This window comes from Coregonus clupeaformis, unplaced genomic scaffold (assembly GCF_020615455.1).
Source record: "Coregonus clupeaformis isolate EN_2021a unplaced genomic scaffold, ASM2061545v1 scaf0350, whole genome shotgun sequence".
NCBI classification, from domain to species: domain Eukaryota; kingdom Metazoa; phylum Chordata; class Actinopteri; order Salmoniformes; family Salmonidae; genus Coregonus; species Coregonus clupeaformis.
The window spans coordinates 324,611-337,500 of record NW_025533805.1 but is presented as its reverse complement, the minus strand read 5'-3'; the positions used below and the strand labels follow the sequence as shown (position 1 = coordinate 337,500).

The following is a 12,890-nucleotide window of genomic DNA, read 5'->3' as shown; positions in this document are numbered from 1 at the left end:
AGTCCATGAGGAGGAGATGCACTGCAGTACTTAATGCAGCTGGTGGCCACACCAGATACTGACTGTTACTTTTGATTTTGACCCTCCCCCCCTTTGTTCAGGGACACATTATTCAATTTCTGTTAGTCACATGTCTGTGGAACCTGTTCAGTTTATGTCTCAGTTGTTGAATCTTGTTATGTTCATACAAATATTTACACATGTTAAGTTTGCTGAAAATAAACGCAGTTGACAGTGAGAGGACGTTTCTTTTTTTGCTGAGTTTAGTACCGGGTCGGACCCCTTTTGCCTCCAGAACAGCCTGAATTCTTTGGGGAAATTATTCTACAAGGTGTCAGAAACGTTTGTTGCTCAATTGGTATCAATGGACCTAACGTGTGCATTCCCCACACCAGTACACCACCGCCACCAGCCTGTACCGTTGACACCAGGCAGGATGGGACCATGGACTTCACCAATCGATCAGCTTTAATATTGTGGCTTCCATCAATGTAATTGTCTGCATCAATTCCAATCCCCCATATATTTTGGGGGTAAATATATAAAATATATACAGTACCAGTCAAAAGTTTTAGAACACCTACTTATTCAAGGGTTTTTCTTTATTTTTACTATTTTCTACATTGTAGAATAATAGTGAATACATCAAAACTATGAAATAGTGTAGCCGGCGCGGTCTGTTCGTTGCCGACTACTGCGTTGTGTTCCGGTGCACTGAAGACAAGACGCTGGCGTACTTGAAGGCACTTTATTGTGTACAACTCTCTCAATCTGTTCAACATCAAAGAGAGAAAATGTTCAACACTCTACCCTCGACCAGAATCCGCCTCTCCCAGCCGAATACAATGCAGACTCAGTATAATCACATTCAAAAATACAAGGAATAAAATACAACATCATTGGAAAATAAACATTGCATCTGGTGTATATCTTATGTATGTGTCATATTCATGTTATCTCTGCCAAAAACTCTGAGCTTTTAGCCTTTATATTAATACTGTGCAACATGACATAAACCATCTTTCAAACAGGTAATACATACAGTAATATGCACGAAGCAACATGTAATCCTTCACATTTGAGCTTTTCAGTGCCATTAAACACTAATCAATACATGAAAACATTTTAAATGAACACATTTTTAACCTGATATAGGGAATACATACCTGTTCAACATCAAAGAGAGAAAATGTTCAACACTCTACCCTCGACCAGAATCCGCCTAACATAAAAGAACAACGTGAGCTTCGTCACAAGAGGATAGAATGATGATTGCTAACTTACAGCTAAACAGAACACGAGGTTAGCTAAGTTAGCAATTTCTCAACTCTCAAAAATGGCTATATTCACGACACAGCTTGATTAAATGTACGTACACTCATCATATAATATACATACAAGTTACTATGTGCACTGAAACATTTTAGTTTTAACAGGTATATCAAGTTTATGTCACGCCGAAGTGAACACGTACCTCTCCCAGCCGAATACAATGCAGACTGAGAAAAGCACAACATCCCTCCGCATATAACCAACTCTAGAGGGCGCACTTACACAACTAACTCTCCCAATATCTGTAGACTACACGAAATGCTGAACAATACAATATTTTGGTGAAATCAACTCACAAAATAAAATAAAAAATAGAAAATGAACGGTTGCAAAAATCTGTAATTCTTTGACCTGTTACATTCACCCCTCTTTAATTTCACCAAAATCCTTCACACTTCGAGGGTGGAAAATAACCAAAAACATATAGAATAAAACTCTTGTCCACTTGGTCCAAGATAGCCCTGGGACTCCATTTCCCATATACAGCGTATAAAGCTACTTACAAAGTAAGTTAAAAGAAAACAGCAGTTGATCAGGCTACTGCCCCTTCTAGTGAATATGATGCCTTATACATCATATGAAATCTTGGAACACTTTCCCTCCATTATGAACATCTCATGACTCAGGTCATACTACTGGTAATAAAGAAAAATATCTTAATCTCAAAAATGTATCTAAAATAAAGAACGGAAAGACAGTGACCTTCTGACTCCTGTAACAAAACCCTTGGTGAGTGGTTTTGCACCATGTTCTCTATCAAGCGATCGACTGCCTTAACAACCCTGCCAGTACGTGTTCTGACAACCTGACTTTCAAACCCTTGTACTTGAGGGGGTATCTGACTATCAATCAGTGTAACAGGTGAATTGACGTCCGAAGACCCTGTCTCATCTAAGTCAGGAACATCAATTGGGGCAACAGAGTCAGTGTCAGTCATGTGCAAATCAGGGGGGTCACTGGAATCCGACAAGTCTCTCACAGGTGAGTATTCATTTTCCCCTTGGCCTCTGACCTCTTTAGACTGGGCTCTCGTGGGTGTCAGTTGAACAGACTTCCTGGACAGAGAGTGGGGCATCTCATTCTCCATCTCAGACTCATCAGCTTCTCCAATAGACTCAGAGTCAGAGGATGCGTTTAACCACGAACATGTACGGTCCTCAGAAGCGTCTACTGCTAGGCCACTCAAAGCATCAACAGAAGGAGGCTGAAACTCACTGGCCACATCCGAGGCAGCTCCATTCGTCTCTTCATCGCTTAGTTCTGGCATGGGCAAGAAGCTCACGTCCAACATCAAATTCCGATGAACAACTTTTGTTTTCCCACTTTCGTCTCTGACTTTGTAAACGTGAGTCTGAGGGTTCCGGTCTATGATGGTATACATAGTGGCTTCCCACTTATCCGCTAACTTCCTCTTCCCTCTCTCTGCTTTATTAGCTAACAAAACTCGGTCGCCAACGTTCAAGTGGGTTCCACGAACTCTCTTGTTGTAGCCATCAGCTTGATGTTGCTGTCCTTTCCTCGCATGCTGCTGAGCTATGTCGGCAGCCACATGGAGGTTCGCCATCAGTTTCTCTGCATAGGTCTTATAATTCACCACGACTGGATCCCTCAAGACTTGTTTGAAGACCATGTCTACTGGGAGTCTGGGCACTCGACCATACATCAAATAGAATGGAGGATATCCAGTTGTTTCATGAGTGGTGGCATTATACGCAAAAGTCAAAGTCTGTATCTGTTGGGCCCAGTGTTGCTTAGCTGTCAGGGGTAGGGCACGCAACATACTGCCAAGTGTCCTATTGAACCTTTCGGTTTGCCCATTTCCCATGGGATGGTATGCTGTTGTGTGTGTTTTCTTAATCCCTGTGAGGCTGAGGAGTTCAGCTATGAGTTTGCTTTCAAAATTGGCCCCTTGATCAGAATGTATTCGCTCTGGGAAACCGTAGATGCAGAATACGTTATCCCATAACTTCTTCGCTATTTGCTTTGCAGTTTGGTTTACGCAGGGAAAGGCATGAGCCAATTTTGTAAAGTGGTCTGTTATGACTAACACATCGACAGATCTTTGCTTAGAGTCCTCAGCACTCCAAAAATCAATGCACACCAGCTCCATGGGTGCCGAAGTGCGAATGCTCTCCAAGGGAGCTCGGGCAGCTGGTTCAGGGGTCTTTGCAAGGATACAGCGTTGGCAGCATTTCACATATTCCTTGATGTCTCTTCCCATTTGCGGCCAGAAGAAACGCTGTCGGGCGAGGTGTGCTGTCCTAGCCTGCCCTTGATGCCCAGCGAAGTCATGCACACCTGCGAGAGCTTTGGCCTTCAAGCTAGCAGGCAGCACAAACTGATACCTCTTCTCTCTGCTTAATGGGTCTTTGGTTACCCTATATAGGACTCCGTCCTGGACTTTTAGATGATGCCACTGCTTGCACAGTGTCTGGGTCGTAAGAGCTAACCTCCTCCTCCCTCGCCTAGGTGGTGGCTCACCCCTCTGAATGAGTGGCAGGACTTCCCTGATAACTGGATCTATTTTCTGGCTGTGCCTCAGCTCGCCGATGGAGAGGGCTGGAAGTGTGTCTTGTTCTGAGGGCACCGCCTGGGGAAGAACATTGAGAAACTGTGTTGCTCTTATCTCTGCTCCCCTTTCCCACTCTACATGAGCTTCACAAGCAGATTTCACATGAGAGGGTTCTTGACTGCCAGCCAGCCTGTCTTGAGTGGGGTCCATAGTTACACAGCACCCTGCATCAAGTGCCTGGAGACACTGGGTCTTACTCCGGAAGAGATCTTGGACTTTCTCCTCTTTGGTTCCCTCCGCCTCGGCCAAAAGACTTCCATAGGGCTCACTGATCAACCTTTGGCTCACTGATTTAGCAAACGGATCTCTACTCAGGGCATCTGCCACAATGTTCTTTACCCCAGGGATGTGTTTGATACTGAAGGTGTAGGGGGAAAGCTTTGCCACCCACCTCTGTTCGCAAGCGTCAAGTTTTGGTTTGGTCATTATATAGGTCAAAGGATTATTGTCGGTCCACACTGTAAAAGTGTGGCCTTTCAACCAGTGGCTGAATTTTTCACAAACACTCCATTTGAGCGCCAAGAACTCCAGTCGGTGAGCAGGATACCTCTTTTGTGAGCCAGTGAGGGTCTTGCTGGCAAAGGCGATCGGGCGTGCCTTCGTTTCTCCTTCTGGTATCTGGGACAGAACTGCCCCAAGGCCATCAAGAGACGCATCAATGGACAAAACCAAGGGCTTAGAAAAGTCTGGATGGCTAAGGACCACACAATTCAGGAGCTTCTCCTTAAGGCCGGGCGAAAGCGGAATCGCAGTCAAGGGTCCAATCCGCAGGTTTGAGCTTTCTGTAGACTCCCGCATTCTGACTGTACTTCCCGGCCTTTCCTCTCCGTTTCTGGCCAGCTGTGAGAGCAAACAGGGGTTTTGCGATGGAGGAGCAATTTGGTATGTAGTGTTGGTAATAAAATACCATCCCCAGGAACGACTTCACTCTGCGAACTGAAGGAGTGCAGCCATCATCTTCCATCAAGTCCCTCTTTGACATTTTGGTGATGACCTCGACCTTCTCTGAGTCAACAGCAACACCGTCACTGTCAACGATGTGTCCGAGAAACTTCACAGATCTCCGCAACAGATGGCATTTTTTTGGACTCAACTTTAGATTGTGCTCCCGTAGCCTCTGGAAAACAACCTCTAATCTGCTGAGGGCCTGCTGTTCGTTGGGGGCAAATATCAAGAGATCATCTAGGTAGCACAAGAGACTGCTGAAGTTAAGATCGCCAAAGATACTCATCATCATCCTCATGAAGGACGCTGGACTGTTGCAAAGCCCCTGTGGCATTCTGTTATACTCGTGCAGGCCTAATGGTGTTGTGAAGGCGGTATACTTTTTGTCCTCCTCATGCATGGGCAAGTTATAAAATCCAGACGTGAGGTCCATGGTGCTGAAGACAGCATTACCGCCAAGGGCAGCCAAGCAGTCCGATTGATGGGGCAAAGGATGAGCATCCTTGATAGTTCTTGCATTCAGCCATCGAAAGTCTGTGCATATCCGGAGGTCGCCATTTTTCTTCCAAACCATCACGAGTGGAGAAGCATATTCACTCATTGATTTCCGTATGATTTCCTGTTCCTCCATCTCGGTGAGAACTTGGCGCAGCTTTTGATAGTGGGCTGGCGGCACTCTGCGATATGGAAGACGGAAGGGACGGTCGTCAGTGAGGCGGATCCTATGGGCAAAGCCCTTGGCTTCTCCACAGTCAAGATTATGCTTTGAAAATATATCCTGATATTTCTCCAGCAATGTCACAAGTTGGAGCTTGGTGGAGGGGCTCGCTTCACAATGATCAATGTCGACATTTCCTAGACCAGACTTCTGCAGTCTGTCTTTCAGGTCACCGTTGTTGTCCTGTTTCACATGAGTCACTCCAACAGAGCCAGCATCACTCTGACAGGAACCCTGGAACAGTGTGAGATCTTCAGCTGCAACACAAGTAGAGACGTCCGCAAGCTTGCTGTTCCTTTTCAGTGTGAGTGGTTTGTCTGAGATATTAGTGACTTTCATGGGAGTCCAGCCATCTCCCCATAGCGGTGTTACCACTCTCCCCACCATAATGCCCCGAGGCACACACCTGGAGGTTGTAGGCTCCACCATAACTGTACTCCCAGGTGACTTGGGTATATTACTTGGCAGTCTTCCCCACAGCAGGTACTCTTGTTTGGGAAGGAGAGTCACCGCCTGAGTTAGCTTCACTGTCCCTACTTTTCCTGGGACATCTTCACCCCTCCATCTTGTGAGACTGGTCATCATTTCTAGAAACTGTTCGCCATCTGGAGACCCTTTTGTGTTGCTCGAGATAAGTGTCCAATAACTGTTCTCGTTTTTCAGCTGATGCAGTACATGTTTCAACATGTTGGTGCCTACTATTATGTCGTCTTTCTGACCAGTGATCACCAGAACTGGGACCATGCACTTTACCCCATACAGACTTAGTTCCATGTCATACATGCACTTGGGGCGCACTTGTACTCCTCCACAGCCAACAAGGATGATATGCTGTGAGAGTTCTTGATGTGGGGTCAAGACGCTATCCGATAGTAGTCTCTGCTCTGCCTCTTCACTTATCGTGCAGGCCATTGAGCCTGTATCGAGGAGCCCTTGCAACTGAGCACAGCCATTAACTGTCACCGGTGCGTGAAATAACTCACTGAACGTCTCAACTCTGTGAATATTCTGAACAATTACCGTGCAATTATCAGACATTGCTTTACAGACATTGACATACATTTCCTTCAATTCTTCACTTTTTTCAAGGGTTGAATCTTCAACGCTCACACATCCCCTTTCCGTATGTGAGCTATCTAGTTTAAACTGGCGCCACCTTGCTCCGAGTTAGGTGGTATGTGCGCTAACTGTGGCTGAGCGTTAATTCTTGGCCGGCGCTGTTGGCATTCTCTCTTCCAGTGGCCGGGCTTGTAACAGCCCATACAGAGGTTCGCCTGTCTACAGTGTGCAGTAGTTGAATGTTCGGCAGACTGACAGACTTTACATCTACTCTGAACAATGGCTGCTGGCCCCCTGCTTGGTGGCACGACTGCTGTTGTGTGTGCCGTCTGCTCTAGCACACGGTCCAGCAAGCCAATGAGAGACTGCATGCAGATGCTCTCTGTCTGAGGAGAGGATGGAAGCCCCATTGCCTTTGGGTAACCAGTAAGGTCTGTTGGGTTTTCAGCAGCGACTGTCTCTGTGGTTAATGCCTGAGCATGTGCACCAATGTTCTTTGGCCGATAAGATTTGGCTTGACACATTGTTCTAGCCTCTCTCTGATGTTCAACGAGGTGTTCATGAATCTCATTTGCTGTCCACTTTTCAGCTGTTTTGCACTTTAGGACACTTGTAAGAGCGGGGTCGGGACAGTGTTTCACCAGCATCATTGTGACTTCGTGAGAGGGGTCCTCAATGTTTCGCCCCTGCCTTCTCAGACACTCATCTGCGACATCCACAGCCTTGTTCAAGCGTATCCAATAGTCCATGGGACTTTCTCCAGCCAGAGGAAGTGTGTTATAGAAATCTGCTAAAGGCATAGAGGAGTAGGTTAACTCACTGAAATGTTGTTTCAGAATATCAAAGACGAGCTTGGAGTTCTCAGCTGGCTGCAGCGATGGCATACTGCGCAGGGTAACTTTAACAATGTCTCTAGCCTTTCCCATTAGTCTTGACATTATCTCCTGGGAGTGCTCTTGCGGGTGTACACCCCTCTTATTCAGGTAAACGCTCATAATCTCTTCCCACTCATGCACTGTGTGTTTGTCTGTTCCATCACCCCTGAAGTACGGCGGCTCTTTGACATCTGTCTTCATGACTAACTTTACTCCTGTCATGTTCAAATCAGACTGTCCATATCCTAAGTTCAGGCTAGGCGTAGGAGTGGTTTGGTTATCTGCACTACCAACAGATCTCTGTAATTGGCTAGCAATGTTCTCTCCTATTTCATGAGCTAACTGTGTGATGAGACTCCCTAGGTCTGCAGAACTCACATGTGAACTAGACACTGGCTGACGTGGAGAATGTTCATCTGTTTGGGTGTGAGTGTATGAAAATGCAGGACAGCCCACTGAACTAACGCTGCTTGCAATGTCTGGAGCATCTCCTAAGCTACGCATGTGTGGTGCGGGGAATATTCATCAGTGCGTAAGCGTGTGGACGAGAGTACAGGTCTGCCTAGTATACCAGCACCCCTAACCGGCGTGCTCTCCACCATACTCATAAACCTGCCCCTCCCCAGGCTTACCCCTGCAGCATCTCCAACACTAAATGGTGTCTGCGCATCCTTGCCATCAGCCATTTTTTTTATTTTTTTTTAAATAGAAAGTTGTAATAGACTATGGTAATGATATGTGAATCACCAAAACATGTGAATATGAAAAAAAATTGTACAATGATAGAAGTAGCTGAGGTAAGCAATTAAGAGCTACAATTTACACATTAATGTTTGCCCTTCTACTTGTCAACGTTCGAAGAGGTTCCTACTTGTCACAGCAACCACCGGCGATCACCCTGGCGATGATCTGAAGCGAAGATATCCGGGTCACGGCACCAATGTAGCCGGCTCGGTCTGTTCGTTGCCGACTACTGCGTTGTGTTCCGGTGCACTGAAGACAAGACGCTGGCGTACTTGAAGGCACTTTATTGTGTACAACTCTCTCAATCTGTTCAACATCAAAGAGAGAAAATGTTCAACACTCTACCCTCGACCAGAATCCGCCTCTCCCAGCCGAATACAATGCAGACTCAGTATAATCACATTCAAAAATACAAGGAATAAAATACAACATCATTGGAAAATAAACATTGCATCTGGTGTATATCTTATGTATGTGTCATATTCATGTTATCTCTGCCAAAAACTCTGAGCTTTTAGCCTTTATATTAATACTGTGCAACATGACATAAACCATCTTTCAAACAGGTAATACATACAGTAATATGCACGAAGCAACATGTAATCCTTCACATTTGAGCTTTTCAGTGCCATTAAACACTAATCAATACATGAAAACATTTTAAATGAACACATTTTTAACCTGATATAGGGAATACATACCTGTTCAACATCAAAGAGAGAAAATGTTCAACACTCTACCCTCGACCAGAATCCGCCTAACATAAAAAGAACAACGTGAGCTTCGTCACAAGAGGATAGAATGATGATTGCTAACTTACAGCTAAACAGAACACGAGGTTAGCTAAGTTAGCAATTTCTCAACTCTCAAAAATGGCTATATTCACGACACAGCTTGATTAAATGTACGTACACTCATCATATAATATACATACAAGTTACTATGTGCACTGAAACATTTTAGTTTTAACAGGTATATCAAGTTTATGTCACGCCGAAGTGAACACGTACCTCTCCCAGCCGAATACAATGCAGACTGAGAAAAGCACAACATCCCTCCGCATATAACCAACTCTAGAGGGCGCACTTACACAACTAACTCTCCCAATATCTGTAGACTACACGAAATGCTGAACAATACAATATTTTGGTGAAATCAACTCACAAAATAAAATAAAAAATAGAAAATGAACGGTTGCAAAAATCTGTAATTCTTTGACCTGTTACAATAGCACATATGGAGTCCAACAAAGTGTTAAACAAATCAAAATATATTTTAGATTTTAGATTCTTCAAAGTAGCCACCCTTTGCCTTGATGACAGCTTTGCACACTCTTGGCATTCTCTCAACCAGCTTCATGAGGAATGCTTTTCCAACAGTCTTGAAGTTCCCAACTATGCTGAGCATTTGTTGGCTGCTTTCCCTTCACTCTGCGGTCCAACTCATCCCAAACCATCTCAATTGGGTTGAGGTCGGGTGATTGTGGAGGCCAGGTCATCTGATGCAGCACTCCATCACTCTCCTTCTTGGTCAAATAGCCCTTACACAGCCTGGAGGTGTGTTTTGGGTCATTGTCCTGTTGAAAAACAAATGACAGTCCCACTAAGCGCAAACCAGATGGGATGGCTTATCGCTGCAGAATGACAAAGCGAAAACAAGTTTTTCGAAATGTTTGCTCACATAAAAAAATACCTTCTATACATCACTATTCAGACCCTTTGTTATAAGACTCAAAATTGAGCTCAGGTGTATCCTTTTTCCATTGATCATCCTTAAGATGTGTCTACTCCTTGATTGGGGTCCACCTGTGGTAAATTATATTGATTGGACATGATTTGGAAAGGCACACAACTGTCTATATAAGATGGGGCGGCAGGTAGCTTAGTGGTTAAGAGCGTTGTGCCAGTAACCGAAAGATCGCTGGTTCTAATCCCTGAGCTGACTAGGTGAAAAACCTGTCGATGTGCCCTTGAGCAAGGCACTTAACACTAATTGCTCCTGTAAGTCGCTCTGGATAAGAGCGTCTGCTAAATGACCAATTTATTTATCCCACAGTTGACAGTGAATGTCAGAGCAAAAACCAAGCCATGAGGTCGAAGGAATTGTCCGTAGAGCTCCGAGACAGGATTGTGTCGAGGCACAGATCTGGGGAAGGGTACCAAAACATTTCTGCAGAATTGAAGGTCCCTAAGAACACAGTGGCCTCCACCATCCTTAAATGGAAGAAGTTGGGAACCACCATGACTTTTCCAAACTGAGCAATCGGGGGAGAAGGGCCTTGGTCAGGGAAGTGACTAAGAACCCAGTGGGTTCTAGAGCTCCAGAGTTCCTCTGTGGAGATAGGAGAACCTTCCAGAAGGACAACCATCTCTGCAGCACTCCACCAATCAGGCCTTTATGGTAGAGTGGCCAGACGGAAGCCACTCCCCTGTAAAAGGCACATGACAGCCCGCTTGGAGTTTGCCAAAATGCACCTAAAGACTCTTAGACCATGAGAAACAAGATTGTCTGGTCTGATGAAACCAAGATTGAACTCTTTGGCCTGAATGCCAAGTGTCACGTCTGGAGGAAACCTGGCACCATCCCTACCGCGAAGCATGGTGGTGGCAGCATCATGCTGTGGGGATGTTTTTCAGTGGCAGGGACTGGGAGACTAGTCAGGATCGAGGGAAAGATGAACGGAGCAAAGTACAGGGAGATCCTTGATGAAAACCTGCTCCAGAGCACTCAAGACCTCAGACTGGGGCGAAGGTTCGCCTTCCAACAGGACAACGACCCTAAGCACACAGCCAAGACAACGCAGGAGTGGCTTTGGGACAAGCCTCTGAATGTCCTTGAGTGGCCCAGCCAGAGCCCAGACATGAACCCGATCGAACATCTCTGGAGAAACCTGAAAATAGCTGTGCAGCAACACTCCCCAATCAACCTGACAGAGCTTGAGAGGATCTGCAGAGAAGAATGGGAGAAACTCCCCAAATACAGGTGTGCCAAGCTTGTAGTGTCATACCCAAGAAGAATTGATGCTGTAATCACTGCCAAAGGTGCTTCAACAAAGTACTGAGTTTAGGGTCTGAATACTTATGTAAATGTATTATTTTTATAAATTTGCAAAATATTCTAAAAACCTGTTTTTGCTTTGTCATTATGGGGTATTGTGTGTAGATTGATGAGGGGGGGAAACAATTTAATCAATTTTAGAATAAGGCTGTAACAAAATGTGGAAAAAGTCAAGGGGTCTGAATATTTTCCGAAGGCACTCTATATGAGGAATTTGGAAGTATATTTTAGCAATTACATTTACTTTTGATACTTAAGTATATTTAAAATACCAAATACTTTTAGACTTTTACTCAAGTAGTATTTTACTGGGTGACTTTCATTTTACTTGAGTCATTTTCTATTAAGGTATCATTTACTTTTACTCAAGTATGATAATTGAGTACTTTTTCCACCACTGCCTGTCAGCAACGGGTGTGGCTGAAATAGCCGAATCCACTAATTTGAAGGGGTGTCCACATACTTTTGTATATATAGTGTATCTATATTATCTATTCCCCAGGTCCCCTGTACGTGCTGGTGGAGTACGCGTCTAAAGGGAACCTGAGGGAGTACCTGAGAGCCCGTCGGCCCCCGGGGATGGACTACTCCTTCGACACCTGTAAGATCCCTGACGAGCAGCTCACCTTTAAAGACCTGGTGTCCTGTGCCTACCAGGTGGCACGAGGCATGGAGTACCTGGCCTCACAGAAGGTGGGTGGCATACTGGTCATGGTAGGGTTGCAAAAATCTTTACTTTCTCCAAATTCCTGGGTTTTCCAGAAATCCTGGTAGGACAATTCCAGAATTCCTGCTTATTCCATCCTGATTTCATGAATCTTCAAACCGGGATTTCTGGAAAAACTTGGAATTTTGGAAAAGTTTGTGGAATTTTGCACCCTAGTTGCATTCCATCATTGGTTACTCTGAGAGTACCTCATTTTGACATTGGCTGCGGCCTCAGGCCCTATGGTGCTAACCTTGGAAAAGTAATTCCAATTTCTTCTCCTTCCTCTATTACTGATAGGGATAGATCAAATGTGACTCATTTCAAGAAACTAGGCATATGTCACGCGTCACTACTTCACAGGAGTGCCATTTGAACGTAACTTTTTTGGCAGAAATGCCTTCTGGAACATGTGAACTTTCATGTGCCTTAATAACAAACTTGTATGCCATCTGTAAATACGAATAAAATGGTTAGATTACGAGCCTAGTTGGTTTAGCCATGGAAAAAGACAGCGACCTTCCCGCTAGCCATGATTGGCTGAGATATTGAGTGGGCTGGACATGCCAAGAGATGAGTTCGGATTGGACTGCCATGTAGCACGCTTCTGTCTATAATATGAGCTGGTCAGTATGTGTAGGTAATCCTTTCTAACGTAGCTTCTTTGAAAGATCTCACGTAGTAGAACTGCATAAGTGTTGCTCTCCACTTTCTGGAAGACCGAGTTTTGAAATCAGTGGAATTAAAGTATGATAGCTAAGGAGAGGGAGAAAATTCTGGCGTTTGATTGCAAATATGCAGACGGAGTCGAAAAGAGAACACAGAAGGCTCCGGATTACATCTTCAAACTAAGGGCAACCATGGCATCCATGACAGAGAGAG

At 44.8% G+C, this 12,890-nt stretch overlaps 1 protein-coding gene across 1 annotated transcript in view; it reads left to right on the top strand.

The window, feature by feature from the left end:
- The window catches only part of LOC121556697 (fibroblast growth factor receptor 3), a gene marked incomplete at its 5' end in the record, with an annotated part of 202,654 nt that overhangs the window by 78,082 nt on the left and 111,682 nt on the right, over window positions 1-12,890 (top strand). The window contains one exon of the mRNA XM_045215005.1: window positions 11,805-11,995. Within this exon, the coding sequence (XP_045070940.1) occupies window positions 11,805-11,995 (191 nt within the window). The remainder of the gene's footprint in view (window positions 1-11,804; window positions 11,996-12,890) is intronic.